The sequence below is a fragment of the Nyctereutes procyonoides genome, unplaced genomic scaffold, assembly GCF_905146905.1.
Source record: "Nyctereutes procyonoides isolate TBG_1078 unplaced genomic scaffold, NYPRO_anot_genome, whole genome shotgun sequence".
NCBI classification, from domain to species: domain Eukaryota; kingdom Metazoa; phylum Chordata; class Mammalia; order Carnivora; family Canidae; genus Nyctereutes; species Nyctereutes procyonoides.
The window spans coordinates 9,732,984-9,746,161 of record NW_026575020.1 but is presented as its reverse complement, the minus strand read 5'-3'; the positions used below and the strand labels follow the sequence as shown (position 1 = coordinate 9,746,161).

Genomic DNA, 13,178 nt, shown 5'->3' with positions numbered 1-13,178 from the left:
CAGTTGGCGGCGGCCGCTGCTCGCACCCGGACTTGGAAAGACGGTTTTCCCCCCTTCGGGGAGGAGGGAGGTGAGGGACTCGCGGGCCAGAGTTGCACCGGGTCTAGGAAGGCGCAGAGAGGAGAACTCTGGGGTAAGTAGTGTGCTGGCACTGGAGAGGCAGGGGGAAGGAGGAGGGGGGCAGGAGAGGGACGAGAGGGAGAGGGCAGGGAATGAGTTATGCAAAAAAAAAAAAAAAAAAAATCCCCACTATTCCGCAGCAGAGGGAGAGCGCGGCACAGCGCCCCGGCTGAGCGCCCCCCCCCCGGGTTCCCCGCGCCCGAGCGGCTGGCGCGAAGTTCTTTCCGAGGACATGAGCAACTCCCCGATCCCGGAGGGCGACCGAGCGGCCGGGGCCCAGGCGCCCCCAGGCCGGCCCGCAGCTCCGACGCCCAGCGCTCGCCTCCCCCTTCTGGCCGCGCTCAGCCTCGGCTCCCCGGCCCGGCCTCTGCCTCCGCCCCTGGGCGCCGGGCGGCGGGGCTGCCGCGGGGGCTGGCGGCGGCGGCGGGAGGGGGGGGGGACGCTCACCTGGCCGGGCCGCCCCCGCCTCCCCCCCTCCCGCCCCCACCTGCCCTCCCCCTCCTCCTCCTCCCCTCCGAATCGGGCAGCGTCGGGCTCCGTAGGCGAGGAAATAACGACCCCTGCAGTTGCATTGCGGAAAATCGCGGCGGCGGCGGCGGCGGCGGCGGCGGCGGCTTGGCGCTAGTTGCGGGCGATGGAAGCGAGGCAACTGGGGGTTCCGGGGAGCCCAGCAAAATAGCAGAGGAACGGGAGGCGCGCGCGCGACGTGGGGAGCCCGCGGGCCCCCGACGCGCCCGGGTCCCCGGCCCCCGCCTTGGGCGCTCGGCGCCCTGCACGCGCCTCCCGAGCGGGGCTCGCAGGCGGCGGGCTGCGCGCGGACTTGGGGAGCAGGGAGGGTCGGCGGAGGCTGCCGGCGGTTTCGGGCAATAATTCCTGCCTCTCTTTTTCTGTCTCCCCTGTCTGCGGTGTCGTCTCCTCCCCCCGCCCCCCGGCAGCAGGAGGAGAGCGGCCCCGAGCGCGGCAGCCAGCCTGTGACCATGCCCCGGTGAGGGGGGCGGACTTCGAGGGCAACTTGTCGCCGACTGCCTGGGCGTAGCGAGCGAGCTGCGAGCGCCGAGCGCCGAGCGCCGGGGGCCCGGAACTGTGCGGCGCGGCCCGGCGGGGGGCTCTCGTCTATGTCTTCTTGGGGCGCCAGGCGGCTCGGGGTCTCGTTTTTGCAGGAAGAGCCCGGCGCTGGTGGCTTCAGGTGGCTGCCGCCGCCGCCGCTGCCGGTGCCGTTTCCGCCCCTCGGGAGAGGAGCAGGGACCGGCGATCGCGGAGACCTCCGGGGCAGCGAGGCATCGGACATGTGTCAGCACATCTGGGGCGCACGTCCGTCGAGCCCGAGGGGAGATTTGCCGGAACAGTTCAAACTGCGATATTGATCTTGGGGGTGACCGTCCCTGGCCGGCTGTCGGGTGGGAGTGCGAGTGTGCGCTCGCTCGCAAGTGTGTGCGCGTTTGTATGTGCGTGTGCCGTGTCGGGCTCTCCCCTTCCCCCCCTGTTTTCCCGTCGAGTGATGCACTTGGAATGAGAATCAGAGGATGGAAATAGTCTGGGAGGTGCTTTTTCTTCTTCAAGCCAATTTCATCGTCTGCATATCAGGTATGGGACGCGCTGGAGTCACCGGCGGGTTTGGGTTACGTTGTGCTGTTTGGAATGTGTGGGGTTTTATTGTGTGTAGACTGTCAAGTGGCCTCGCAGGGTGGGAGGGGGAGGGGGTGGTGGCGGAGACCCTCGCAGCTCTTTGGGTTTGCTGCCTTCAGAACTAAAAACCTAAGCCCAAGGGTGTGCGCGCGCGCGCGTGTGTGTGTGTGTGTGTGTGTGTGTGCGCGCGCGCGCTCCTGTGTGTCTGTGTGTCTGTGTTGTGGTTAGCGTCTGTATGGAGTCCTGGAACACAGAAGGGGCAGGGATAAGAACGAAGAGGCAGATGGGTGTTCATTTTCAACTGCTTACCTGGCTGAGAACTCTGGCCAGGGAATCTGAGCCTTGGCAAACCCCCGCCCCCATCCCCTGGCTTTCAAAGTTCCCAAACTCCGTGGGTCCTAGCTGGCAAGATGGACGCAGAGCCCTGCCCTGCTATCTGGGCACTTTCAAGAGACTGCGGGAGGATGCGGGACTAGAGAGTGCCCCCAGCAGGGACCAAAGGGATGTGGAGATCCTCCCGGCCTTGCCCAAGCACATCAGGACTGGTCTTTATGGTCTGAAACATGCTAGCACGCCCTGCTCCACAGCAAGTAAAGGCAAAACCGGCCTGCAACAACACAAATCATAAATAGCACTCTCGGTCGTAGCCTTTCTTCTTCCCAGAGGCAAGGATGTGCTAGCTCAGACTCACTGAGCCCAGGCTACTTGCGCCAGTCTGTGGTTTCAGGAGCTACTTGGTGGATGGGGTAGGGCTTGTGTCTGCCTGTGCCCGTGTCTGTGTGTTGCAGGGAGTCTGATTTCCAGGCAGTGTGTTTGTTGGTGCAGGGGGAGCCATGAGAAAAAGCCCCAGGATCAGCAGTATTTCCAGGTTCAGTGCAGTGGCTCCTCCCACAGACCGTGTCTTACCGGTTTCCCCTCATACCTGCCATTAAGGTACCCAGGGTAGGACCCATTTGCACTGGTCCCCTGTGCCTGCATTCCCTCTGCAGAATTTGGGTCGCAGCCAACTTCCCAGGAAGTCAGCAGAAGAGAACAGGAACCTTGCCCCTGTGAGTAGGCACAGAGGAGGAGCAGCATTGGGGTGAAGGGCCCTGTTTCCTGCCTCCTCCTTCAGCTGGGCCAGTTCCGACCCCCAAAGCCGGAGAGGGTTCTGGATGTTAAAAATCCTTGTCTATGCCGACCCTGGACCTACTTCCAAATACCACTGTTCAGTTTCAACTTTGTCCTCTTAGGGCAGGAACGGGGAATCCTGTATTCAAAATCATTGTGTTTGGGACTTGGCCACCCAGCTAAGAATTTTGCCTTGGAAATATTTCAGAGGTACATTGTATACTTGAGAGACAATAAAAAGTACCCTGGGACCACCCCCAAATCTTCTAGTGGGACCTATTTTACCCTATCCTGCATCTGAGAAGAAAAATTTTTAGGTGACTTATAAGGGTTGATATCAATCATATGTCTAGTAGGAGTGGCTGGATAGCATCCTACAAGAGCACATTTTACATATTTCTCTTCTCCGTGTCTGTTTCAAACTCTCTTGGGTTTTTTTTTTTTTTTTAAGATTTTATTTATTCATGAGAGGCACAGAGAGAGAGAGGCGGAGACACAGCAGAGAGAGAAGCAGGCTCCGTGCAGGGGGCCCGATGTGGGGCTCGATCCCGGGACTCCAGGATCACACCGTGGGTCGAAGGCAGGCGCTCAACCGCTGAGCCACCCGGGTGTCCCAAACTATCTCTTGTTTCATAATATTTCACTAGTTAGAAAATAGCCCTCCCCTCTCTCTCCACCATCATAAATAATTGGCAAAGCAGACAAGCCAGCTAAGTCCCTTTAAGATTAACGAAGGGTTAACATTCACTGAAGCTCTGGACACCCCCACCCCTGCCCCATTTCCTTGTCCCCAGTCCCTCTCCTGCCTGTGGCCAGGTCATCACAGGGGAACCATGTGAGAATGAGTCTGTTCTTAGTCTCCAAAAGAGGCAGTGGTCTCCTTATCCCAGCTATACTTGATTTGGTGTATCAGTAACTAAACTATATAAACATAAGTCTTAGGAGGGGGTTATTTCTAACCCAGAAGAGGTGCTGTAGAGTATGTGGCCTTTCACATGTATTTACTAAATAATCATCATTGCCATGTAATGAGAGGATAAAAGTGTAAGCAAAATTGCTAGCTATTAGCTAAACACAGAAAACTAGGTTAGCGTTCCAAATGCCTAGTTAGGTTCTGCATTAATTTGCACTTTATGAAAACATTTAGGCAGAGTTGCAACATTATGTACTCTGCATTTACACATCCATAAACTTAATTTTCAAAGGCTGTTCTTTGTCCAGGGCCAAGGTGGCCTCCCTCCTAAAACAACTACTCATTCAGTGATATCCATGTATTAATTCTGATTAGTAATATAACTACGATTCATAGTTGCCACAATTTGGGGGACTTTTTTTCCCCATCAAGCAGCCTTAAGAGGTGTAGTTATGCAGTGCACTAAGGTTGAATAATTGTGGCTCAGGGAGAGTTTAGTGGGTCTTTCATTTCTGTTTCTGTGATTTGCAGTTTTAATTTACTCACAACTGAGCTTTACCAAAAGGAACATAACCCTGTGATCACAGAACCTACTAAATATTAAATTAAAAAAAAATTAAAAAACAAAGCACCTCTCTTCCATCTTGGGATGAATTACCCTCCCCGGTAAATGGGTACTAATTCTTCCTGAGTTACCAGGCATCAGTGATTGATGCATTGGAAGGGTTGACTTCATTACTGGAAAAGGTCAGCAAAAGTCTGCAGTGTAAACATTTTGCAGAAGGAAAATTTTGGCGGTAGATCTGGCCTCTAGTGACTGAATTTCACTTGGTAGCATAGGCTTTCAGGAATGCTCTGGTGCTTTGTGGCTTAGTGTTTTGTTAATCAAGGATTCCTACCCTTACCCCTCCCCATGCTGCAAATTAAGTGTATCCAACGCTTTTTCTCCTTGGGTCTGTGTGGATATATTTCTTAAAGTACAGAGCCCTGGCCTTGGTATGTTTGATGGCTCTGAACTAATCCTTTGGTTGTGATGAAGCTGTCAGCATATGGGACTCGGGGGTCAGCTTGACCACACTTAACTGTTGGGGATGTAGCATGTGTGCCTTCCATTTGCGAGATCGTATCCATTTTGGCTACTTAAGGACAGCACAGCTAGGTTTAAGAGGGAATGCCATGATCTGGGAGTTCTTCTGTTCCACATCGGATTCAGATGTCATTTGCCGAAAGTGTAAGGCAGCCAAGATCTGTGAAGAGGAGAGAAGGAGAGCGAGAGGGAGGAAGAGAGAGAGAGAGAGAGAGAAAACCAGGATGATTTTTCCCTGTGCTAGCTAGAGCACCATTCCATTCTTACAAAAGCAGCTCAGATCAGCGAGAATGAATGCTTAGCCCCGCCAGGAGAGAATTTCCTGGTCCAAAGACAGCTGTCTGATTTAATTTCCACAACACATCCTATTTGCCTCTATGTCACTTCGCTTCTTTGTTACTTTATTCATAATAATAAGAGCAATAGCAATTAAAATTATATGTTGCTTTCATATATATTATATAACATTGCACATATTTTAATTCATCTCTTCTTAGAGTCTGTAGGATACTTTAAAGCTGAGGCAGCCAAAGCCCACAGTGCTTCAGCCTGCAGGATTCACATCCAGGTCTAACTGAGTCAGAATTCAATATATCATTTCCTTTTGGCTCAAGATTTCTTTTGAATGTTTTTATTCAGTATTTTTTTTAGTGATGTCTCCAGATTGAACGAATGAGTTATGTTAAATAGAGGAGAGTCTTAGTTTGGAAGTGGAAGTTTAGGGTGATTACAGTTCAGTACTAGAAATAAGGTAGCATTTGAGTTGTGTATGACTGTCCATCAAACAGCTGAGACTATTGCCCAGGTTTGCCACCAGCATCTTATGATCAGCAATCCCTATAAGCAAGGAATATTTCATACATTGTTTTCCTAATTGGAAAATTAAAATGGTTTCACTTCGGTGTCTTTACACATAGAAAGGGGATAATAGCACATACCTCATACTTTTGTTACATGGATTAAATGAGATAATGTGTTCATTGTTTTTCACTTCGCACAATATCTGAGGCATAGGAAGCTTGCGATAATATAATTTTTCCCCTACAAATCAGGCATTTCACAGGTTTGTGAAGCCATGAAAGAACAGCCTTTACCATCTTCACTTTCAACTTGTTTAAAAGCAAAACAGAAAATCATGAGCAAGCACATTTTATAACATTGAGCATGGATCCTACTTTCAAGGAGGCCTTGGCTTAACAACTTTGAACTGTCTCTTAATTTTCCTTCTCATATAAATGAGACTGGTAGCATTGGGCTTTAGTGAGTATTATGAGTAAAACCCACTTTATCTCTGTGAGCCCAGTACTGAGGTGAGGCTTGGAAAGTTTAATAAATCACCTGGGAACAACATAGTACTTATTACCTTGGGGAGCAACAGAATGTTCTTCTTTCTGCTTGTAAACTCTGTATTAACCCAGCTTTAAAGTGCTTCCAAGATGGCAAACTACGTATACTGTCAATAGGACTTGAAAGAGAACATTCCATTGAATACAAAAAGAGCCCTCATCCCAGCAAAGACTACTTATCTGATGATCTCATTGGTGGTGTGCTTTCTTTAAATGCAGTTTGCCATGTGATGTCATATAGCCCAGTCACTGACAGATACCGTCATCATAGATGGGATTTTCTCGTCCATCTGAGTAATATAAAACCCCTGGAATAAAGAGAGATGTCAATGTGGAGATGTCAGTTTTCTCAAGGTGGAGGGGAAGTTTGATTTCCATCCTAGACCTACATCAGTCCCTAATACCTCAACTTTGCACCTTGATTAAGCATTACATATTTGGACCTAGGATTTAGGTCAGGAAGAGATCCAGGCATCATAAATATGTATGGCGGCAAGCCTTTGTAGAAGGAATATGGAAGTTAGAAGACCCACCCTGCAGTCAAACTACTTGCTTAATTACCTCTTTGGGTGATTCCTTTAGCCTCTTAGAATCTTAGTTTCCTCATTTGTAAAAATAAAAACGGTAACGCCTTTGCCCATTTCAGTGAATTGCTGAGGGAAACTACAGAGGGATATCCTGAATGTTCTTGGTGCAAATGTAAAGTATTTGTGTCTTTACTACATTATGGAATGATCCATGCTTAAGGTATAGTTACAAACTCAAAGTTGAGATACAAATAACGTAGAGTGAGGTAAAATAGTATGAATAATGCTTAATAGTTAAGATATGACAGCAAAGTTGTAATACACAATAGGTATAGTGATACGAAACAAGAAAAATGCCTTATTGTTTTGTAAGTGACATACATGCTGCAGAAGAGAAGTCCAGATGTGAAGGAAAAGGAGGATATTGGATAGATGTTGGGGTTTTGGAGAGAAGAGATGGAAGGACTACATCATCCAAGAAGAGAGATAGGAATCAGTGACAAACAGGGAAGACAGTCCCAATTGGAATAAAAGGTTCACTTTATGACACTGGCAAGTTGGGATGACCCCACGTTAGGAGCTGTTGAGTTGAGAGTATGGAGTGTCTTCAGATATTTAATTTTACGGTGATTTTAATTTTTTTTTATTGTTGATCTTTGCATGCATTCAATGGATTGAACTTGTTTGAAATCCTAATATTTATTTGGGTTTTAAATTTGTGTTGCAAGTTTCTAGCTACTGCAGTACTTTGCATAGTTTGTAGGCTACTGGGATTGTAGATGGTTGGGTTTTGGGGGATACTTCAACTTTCTCATCTGTAAAATGGAGATGATACTTCCTAAGGGTGTTGATCCTACAGGGTAATTGTAAGGAGCATCTGTAAAATGCTAACATGGTACCTGGAATACATTTACCATGGTTCAAATCGCGCATATCATATGAGAGTGAGTATGGGCTTTGGAATCAAGATAGGCCTGTACATAATATCCCTCCCTTGGGCATTTTCTCCCTCTGTGGGGTCTTAGAGGAGTTATTTTTTTAAAGATTTTATTTATTAAAAAAAAGGTTTTATTTATTTATTCATGAGAGACACAGAGAGAGGCAGAGACATAGGCAGAGGGAGAAGCAGGCTGCCTGAGGGGAGCCCCATGTGGGACTCAATTCTAGGACCCAGGGATTATGACCTGAGCGAAAGGCAGAAGCTCAACCACTGAGCCACCCAGGCACCCCCTTAGACAAGTTCTTTAACTTCTCTATGCCTCTATAAAATCTGCAAAGTGAGGATTGGAGAAAATGTACATAAGATGCCCCCATGGCACCTGACATGTAGTAGTAGTCAACTCAGTGAATGAGAGCTACTCTCATAAAATCATCACCATCATTGTCATCAGTAACTATCCTTATTGACACTTCAGACCTGTTCTTATAAATTCCAATAAATAATTCAGTCATTTCTTTAGGGTTCAACAAAATAGTATTGCCAGCTAACTATGTATCAAGCATAGGAATCACAAAAATGAACACCTGGTTTTTCTAAGATGGTACATGTCAGGGGATAGAAGTGGATACAAGTGGGGAAGAGAAGGGATTCATAGAGGAAAAGGCATTTGAACAAGGTTGGAGGAATACCTGAGGTTTCAAAAGAATATTAAAAAAAAAAAGATATACCATGAGGCAAGAATAGTAGGTTGATAGACAAGGAATGAAAAAAATCAAGGATCAGAAGTTGGATGATTGGACATATGGAGTGGATATGGAGTGGCTGGGCTGGGATAAATGACTGGAGACAGGACTGGAAGAATAATCTGGGGCCAGTGTGGAGGGTTTTGTTAGCCAGGAACAGAAGTTTAGACTTTATCTTTTAGTTATGATATGAGGAGCTAAGGTGAAGGTTAGGAAAATGACATTAAAAAAGGTTTATGTGGAATTCTTTTAAAACTCTGATTGCAATAAGCAATAATTTAGAAAACCAGTTCCTTGGCTTCTTGTCAGCTTTTATTCTTGCTCACAAGCCCCATTTTAAAAACACTGGTCTAATAGATTAATTAGGCCATTATGGAACATTCTGAGTGACAGACCTTAAAAAAACAAAACAAAACAAAAAGTCAGTTGTCCTATCTGTTATGGACCTGATTTACCCTAATCTTTTGAGATTTGGTATTTTCATGTGAAGCAAATGCAAATGTCTCCAATTTTGTACTTGAATAACGACCATAACATTAATAGTAATGTCTTTAACATTAGACAAAGGCTAACAGAGATGAATCATCTATGCATGCTTTTGTGCCATGAAGATTGTGCACCAAGCAATAGATGTCCTAGTTGACATGCAGCAGATGCTTGAAGCACTGCAAAGCATGTTACAGCAGTTTTACCTTATTCTACTCTGCACTCGTCTTTCCAATAAACTCCATGTTCACTTGGGAGAGTGTACTCATGGCCCACTAAATTATATACCCATTTTATCCTCTCGAAGGTCCAGTTACAATAGATCAAGTGTAGAGACCTAAAATAAAATGTCTTCCTTTGTCCACTTAATCATTCAGGATGTATGGAGGGTGCACTATACGTAAGGTCATAGGGATCCAACAGGAATGAGTCAGACATGGACCTTTCCCTCCAGCAATTCACAATCTAGTAAGAGACTAATTTGAAAAATATTAGTAGTGACAGCAGAATCCTATAAGTATTGAGAAGGGACGTCTGATTCATTCCAGAGATGGGAGGGAGGGAGGAACGTAGTGTTATAAGATGCCTGGGCTGAGTCTTGAGAGGTGGAGGATTTTTGCTGATTGACCAGGAGAAGCATGACAGGGTTGGGGGTGGGGGGTGGGGGCGGTGATCACAAGAAAGAACTTTTGCAAAGACAGGACCACTAGATAAGACAAACATGAATTCAGGAGGCTGTCAAGAGGTCAGTATGGCAACCCCTAGAGAGTGGGGTGTGATCTGTGATCAGATTGAGATCCAGGAGGTTGGGGAGATAAGATTTTACTAACAGTAACATATTGCATACATACATTGTTGATAAAAACCACCCTTGCACCTCTCTGTGCAGGGAAGGCCTTTAAAGGCCCAAGAAGTAGCTCTTGCTACGTCTTTCACTTTATTGGAAGCAGATGAGTCAGGGTTAAAGTTTTGGGCTCAGGTCCAGCTATGCTTCTTTTGGCCCAGATCACTGATTCTTTTCCAGTGTTACCTCTAGTTCCAGGTGGCTTCCCAGAAACTTTTGAAATAATCCAGATATGCATTACAGGATTTATCCCCTTACTTAGTACCCATTTTTTAAACACTAGGAAAAAAACAGAACCCTATGGACTGACCCTGGAGTTTGAAGTATGCCAATTTTCTTCTTCTCTTTGATAATTGAGTCTTTCCTATAACTTTTCTCAGTTTTCATCTCATGGAACCCTAAACAAAACTTGAGAGGGTTTACATCACGCAGGGATTGGGGTGGGGAACTGTGAGTGGTAAGAGATGGTCAGAGAGTACATTGACAACAAAACCGTAATTGCTATTTATTAACGAGATTGGTGTGATAATGGGAGAGCCAGTGTTTGGGTTTGATTACATTTGCATGAAGGTACCATCAGGATGGCGGCAGAGGGATTGTCGGTGGCTGTGAAGGAGACAGCCTACAAATGCCTTTTCCTCCTCATCTGGGAGAGGTGTGACCTTTGTCACAGCAAATGCAGAATTAATCTTTAACTTTGTCCAATACTTCATGGCCAGTGGCTGAAGGGGCTGGCAATAGGAAATGAAGCCTGTGACTTTCTGGTGAGTTTTCCAGAGCCAAGTCCTGCTGGTTTCACAACACATTTGGCAGCAATGCCAGCATTGGAATAAACACATTTACTGAAGGATATGAGTCAACATATTCCCCTTCCGCTGGCCCCTCTTCCTACCACACACAGCTACCTGTCACCCTCAAGGAAAACAATTTTGATGGCAGCACTTACTGAGTGAAAGAGGCCATTCTTCCTCTGTGAGGTTGGGATAATAATAAATACTCCCACACGATTCTTGAAATGAATATCTAAAGTGATATATCTATGGGAGGGCCCTGCACCCTACCCCTAGTGTTTACCACGCCAGGTCATTTCTTCATCAAATGCTAATGAATGCCTCCTTTGAGGGAGGTGCTGGACCAGGCAACTGTAGTGAGCAAAGCAGCCACGATCTTTGTCCTTGTAGAATGTATAGTAGGTGATACATAAATATTGTGGGTTTTTTCCCTATTGCTCTAACCAGTGCCTTTCATTTAGTACATACTCAATAATGAATGACTGAATTAATACATAAATGAATAACAAGAAGTGGTTTAGAATGGCTTTCATGGGAGAATGGGAGACAAGATTTGAGGCCAGGAGAGAGGGCAAGGAAGAAGATCTCTGTTAGCTGCCCTTTAACTTCTACCCCATGGGGTTCTTTGAGCATGCAGAGTCAGAGAGAACTGGAACTTTCCCGGGAGCAACATATTCGATAGCTTTCTATTTCCTTCTCAGACTCAACTCATATCTGCATTTGACAAGCTCAGTGTTAGTTGAGGCACTTGGAGTTGTTTAAAATGTATTTTGAAAAAAAAATGTATTTTGGCTTCTTTGTGTTCTGTGATTCCACACTGTGAGACTTGAACCAGGAGGACCGAGGATCAGGGGATGCATTGTTGTTCCCTTTTCCATGTCATCTCGTTCCTATTAAAGGACATCACTTAGGATATGGCACTTTCTTGTTGTTGGATTCCAGCTTGAGAAGCCGGCACTTGAGAAAGCTCCCTGTCCCATAGCATTGCTCCAGAGTGCTTTAGCAAAAAAGCCCACCCACGCTTTTCTGGACTCTGGTTCTTAAGGTATTTTCAATCTTGTGTCAGAGAATTTGACTTCTCCCTCTGGCCTTCTGCAACAGAACTGTGGTGTTACCCAGTAGTTCATACCAGTGGGGAGACTCTAGGCCCCAGAAATTGAAGGGATATTAGAAATTTGCTCTTCCCGGCTGCGCATTCTGCCTATAATCTTCTAGGTCATCTCTACAGCTCTGGGGAAATGCTCAGTTGGATGGTTTGTTGTTAGTTTGCTTGTTGATTTAATTACAGACAGAAATAAGGGGAGCTTACAGAAAAAAGGCTCCTACCTTTATCTTCGCCATACATACATGGCGATGATACCAACAGAAAGTGAGGCATCTGCGAGTAATGCATTCCTGTTGTATAGCCCCAGTGTGAATAGGAGTGTCACTGGATGGCTGACTCTTAGGATCACCATGATGATACCAGCAATAAGTCCCAGGGGCTCTAACACCTGCCAATGAAATATAAAGTAGGGAAGTCATTATTTTTTGTGTCTGTAACAAGCTCCATCCCTGTTTTTCCACTGTGGTGAAGAAGTTCTTGGCGGCTTTTTGACCTGTGTCTTTGAAGTGCTATGTTGTGGCTAAATGAGACTCGTATGCATTTTAAGTGCATGAGTTGGTGGCACCCTTTATTTTTTCCCTCTCCTATTATGACTGCTGAAATGGCAGCTTGACTGAGCCAGGTAAAGTCTTGTATCCCATCTAAAGGCAGGAGCTGTTGAACAAATGAATGAATGAAGAGTTGTATCTGTGCATTTGCCATTCAGGCTGAAGGTGTGTTCAAGTGAAATGCTCCTCCTTGATCAGTGCTCCTTGCGAGTTGGGGACTGCATATGTGGGTGTTTGGGTGATGCTGGAAGTCAGTGGTTAATTTTAATGCTCAATCACAGTGTCAAAGGAAATTGAGGAAAACAAACATTTCTTATAGACTGAATTTTTATTTGCCAAAGTTTGCAGTTCCAAATCTTTTCAGCCTTAAATCTTTATTCTTTTTCTTTTTTTTTAACTTTACACTGTATCAAGTATTTTTCCATGTTGCTTCCTAGTTATGTCAGTTCAAGAAATCCCAGACTTTGTGATAGCGAAATCTTGATGACCTAACACAATAGAAGCTTACTTCCTGCTCACATTAATTGTTCATTGGTGTCAATGCATGTGTGTGTGTGCACGTGTATGCATGTGTGTGTGTGTGTGTGTGTGTGTGTGTGTGTGTGTGTGTAAGGTATATAAGGGCATGGTGAAGACGGAGGAATAAAAGGGAAGGAATCTTGTCTTTATAGTGACTTGGAAGTCTCAAGGCTGATGGAGGCTCTGTTCTCTTCAAGATAGGGCTCCCAGTGTTGTCCCTTCCAGTGTTTCTCCAGCAGATGGGGAAAAAGCATATGGAGTAGGATCCTGAGAGAGATTTTATGGACCAAGCGGGAAAGCTGTGCACATCACTTTCAGTCACATGACCACCTCTTATTGCAGAAGAGCTTGGGAATTGTAGGCTAGACTTGTTGAGTTGCTGAGGGAAAATGGTTTGATGAACTATTAGTTGGTATCTGCCACCTTATTGCTCATGACTTTGTAATAGTTCCATATAATTTATTCATTGAAAA

General features: G+C 46.1%; 1 protein-coding gene across 1 annotated transcript in view; it reads left to right on the top strand.

Annotated features, from left to right (window-relative positions):
* Positions 1 to 1,584: 1,584 nt before the first annotated feature.
* The window catches only part of CA10 (carbonic anhydrase 10), a 475,830-nt gene continuing 464,236 nt past the window's right edge, over positions 1,585 to 13,178 (top strand). The window contains exon 1 of the mRNA XM_055332652.1: positions 1,585 to 1,704. Within this exon, the coding sequence (XP_055188627.1) occupies positions 1,644 to 1,704 (61 nt within the window). The 5' untranslated portion in view covers positions 1,585 to 1,643. The remainder of the gene's footprint in view (positions 1,705 to 13,178) is intronic.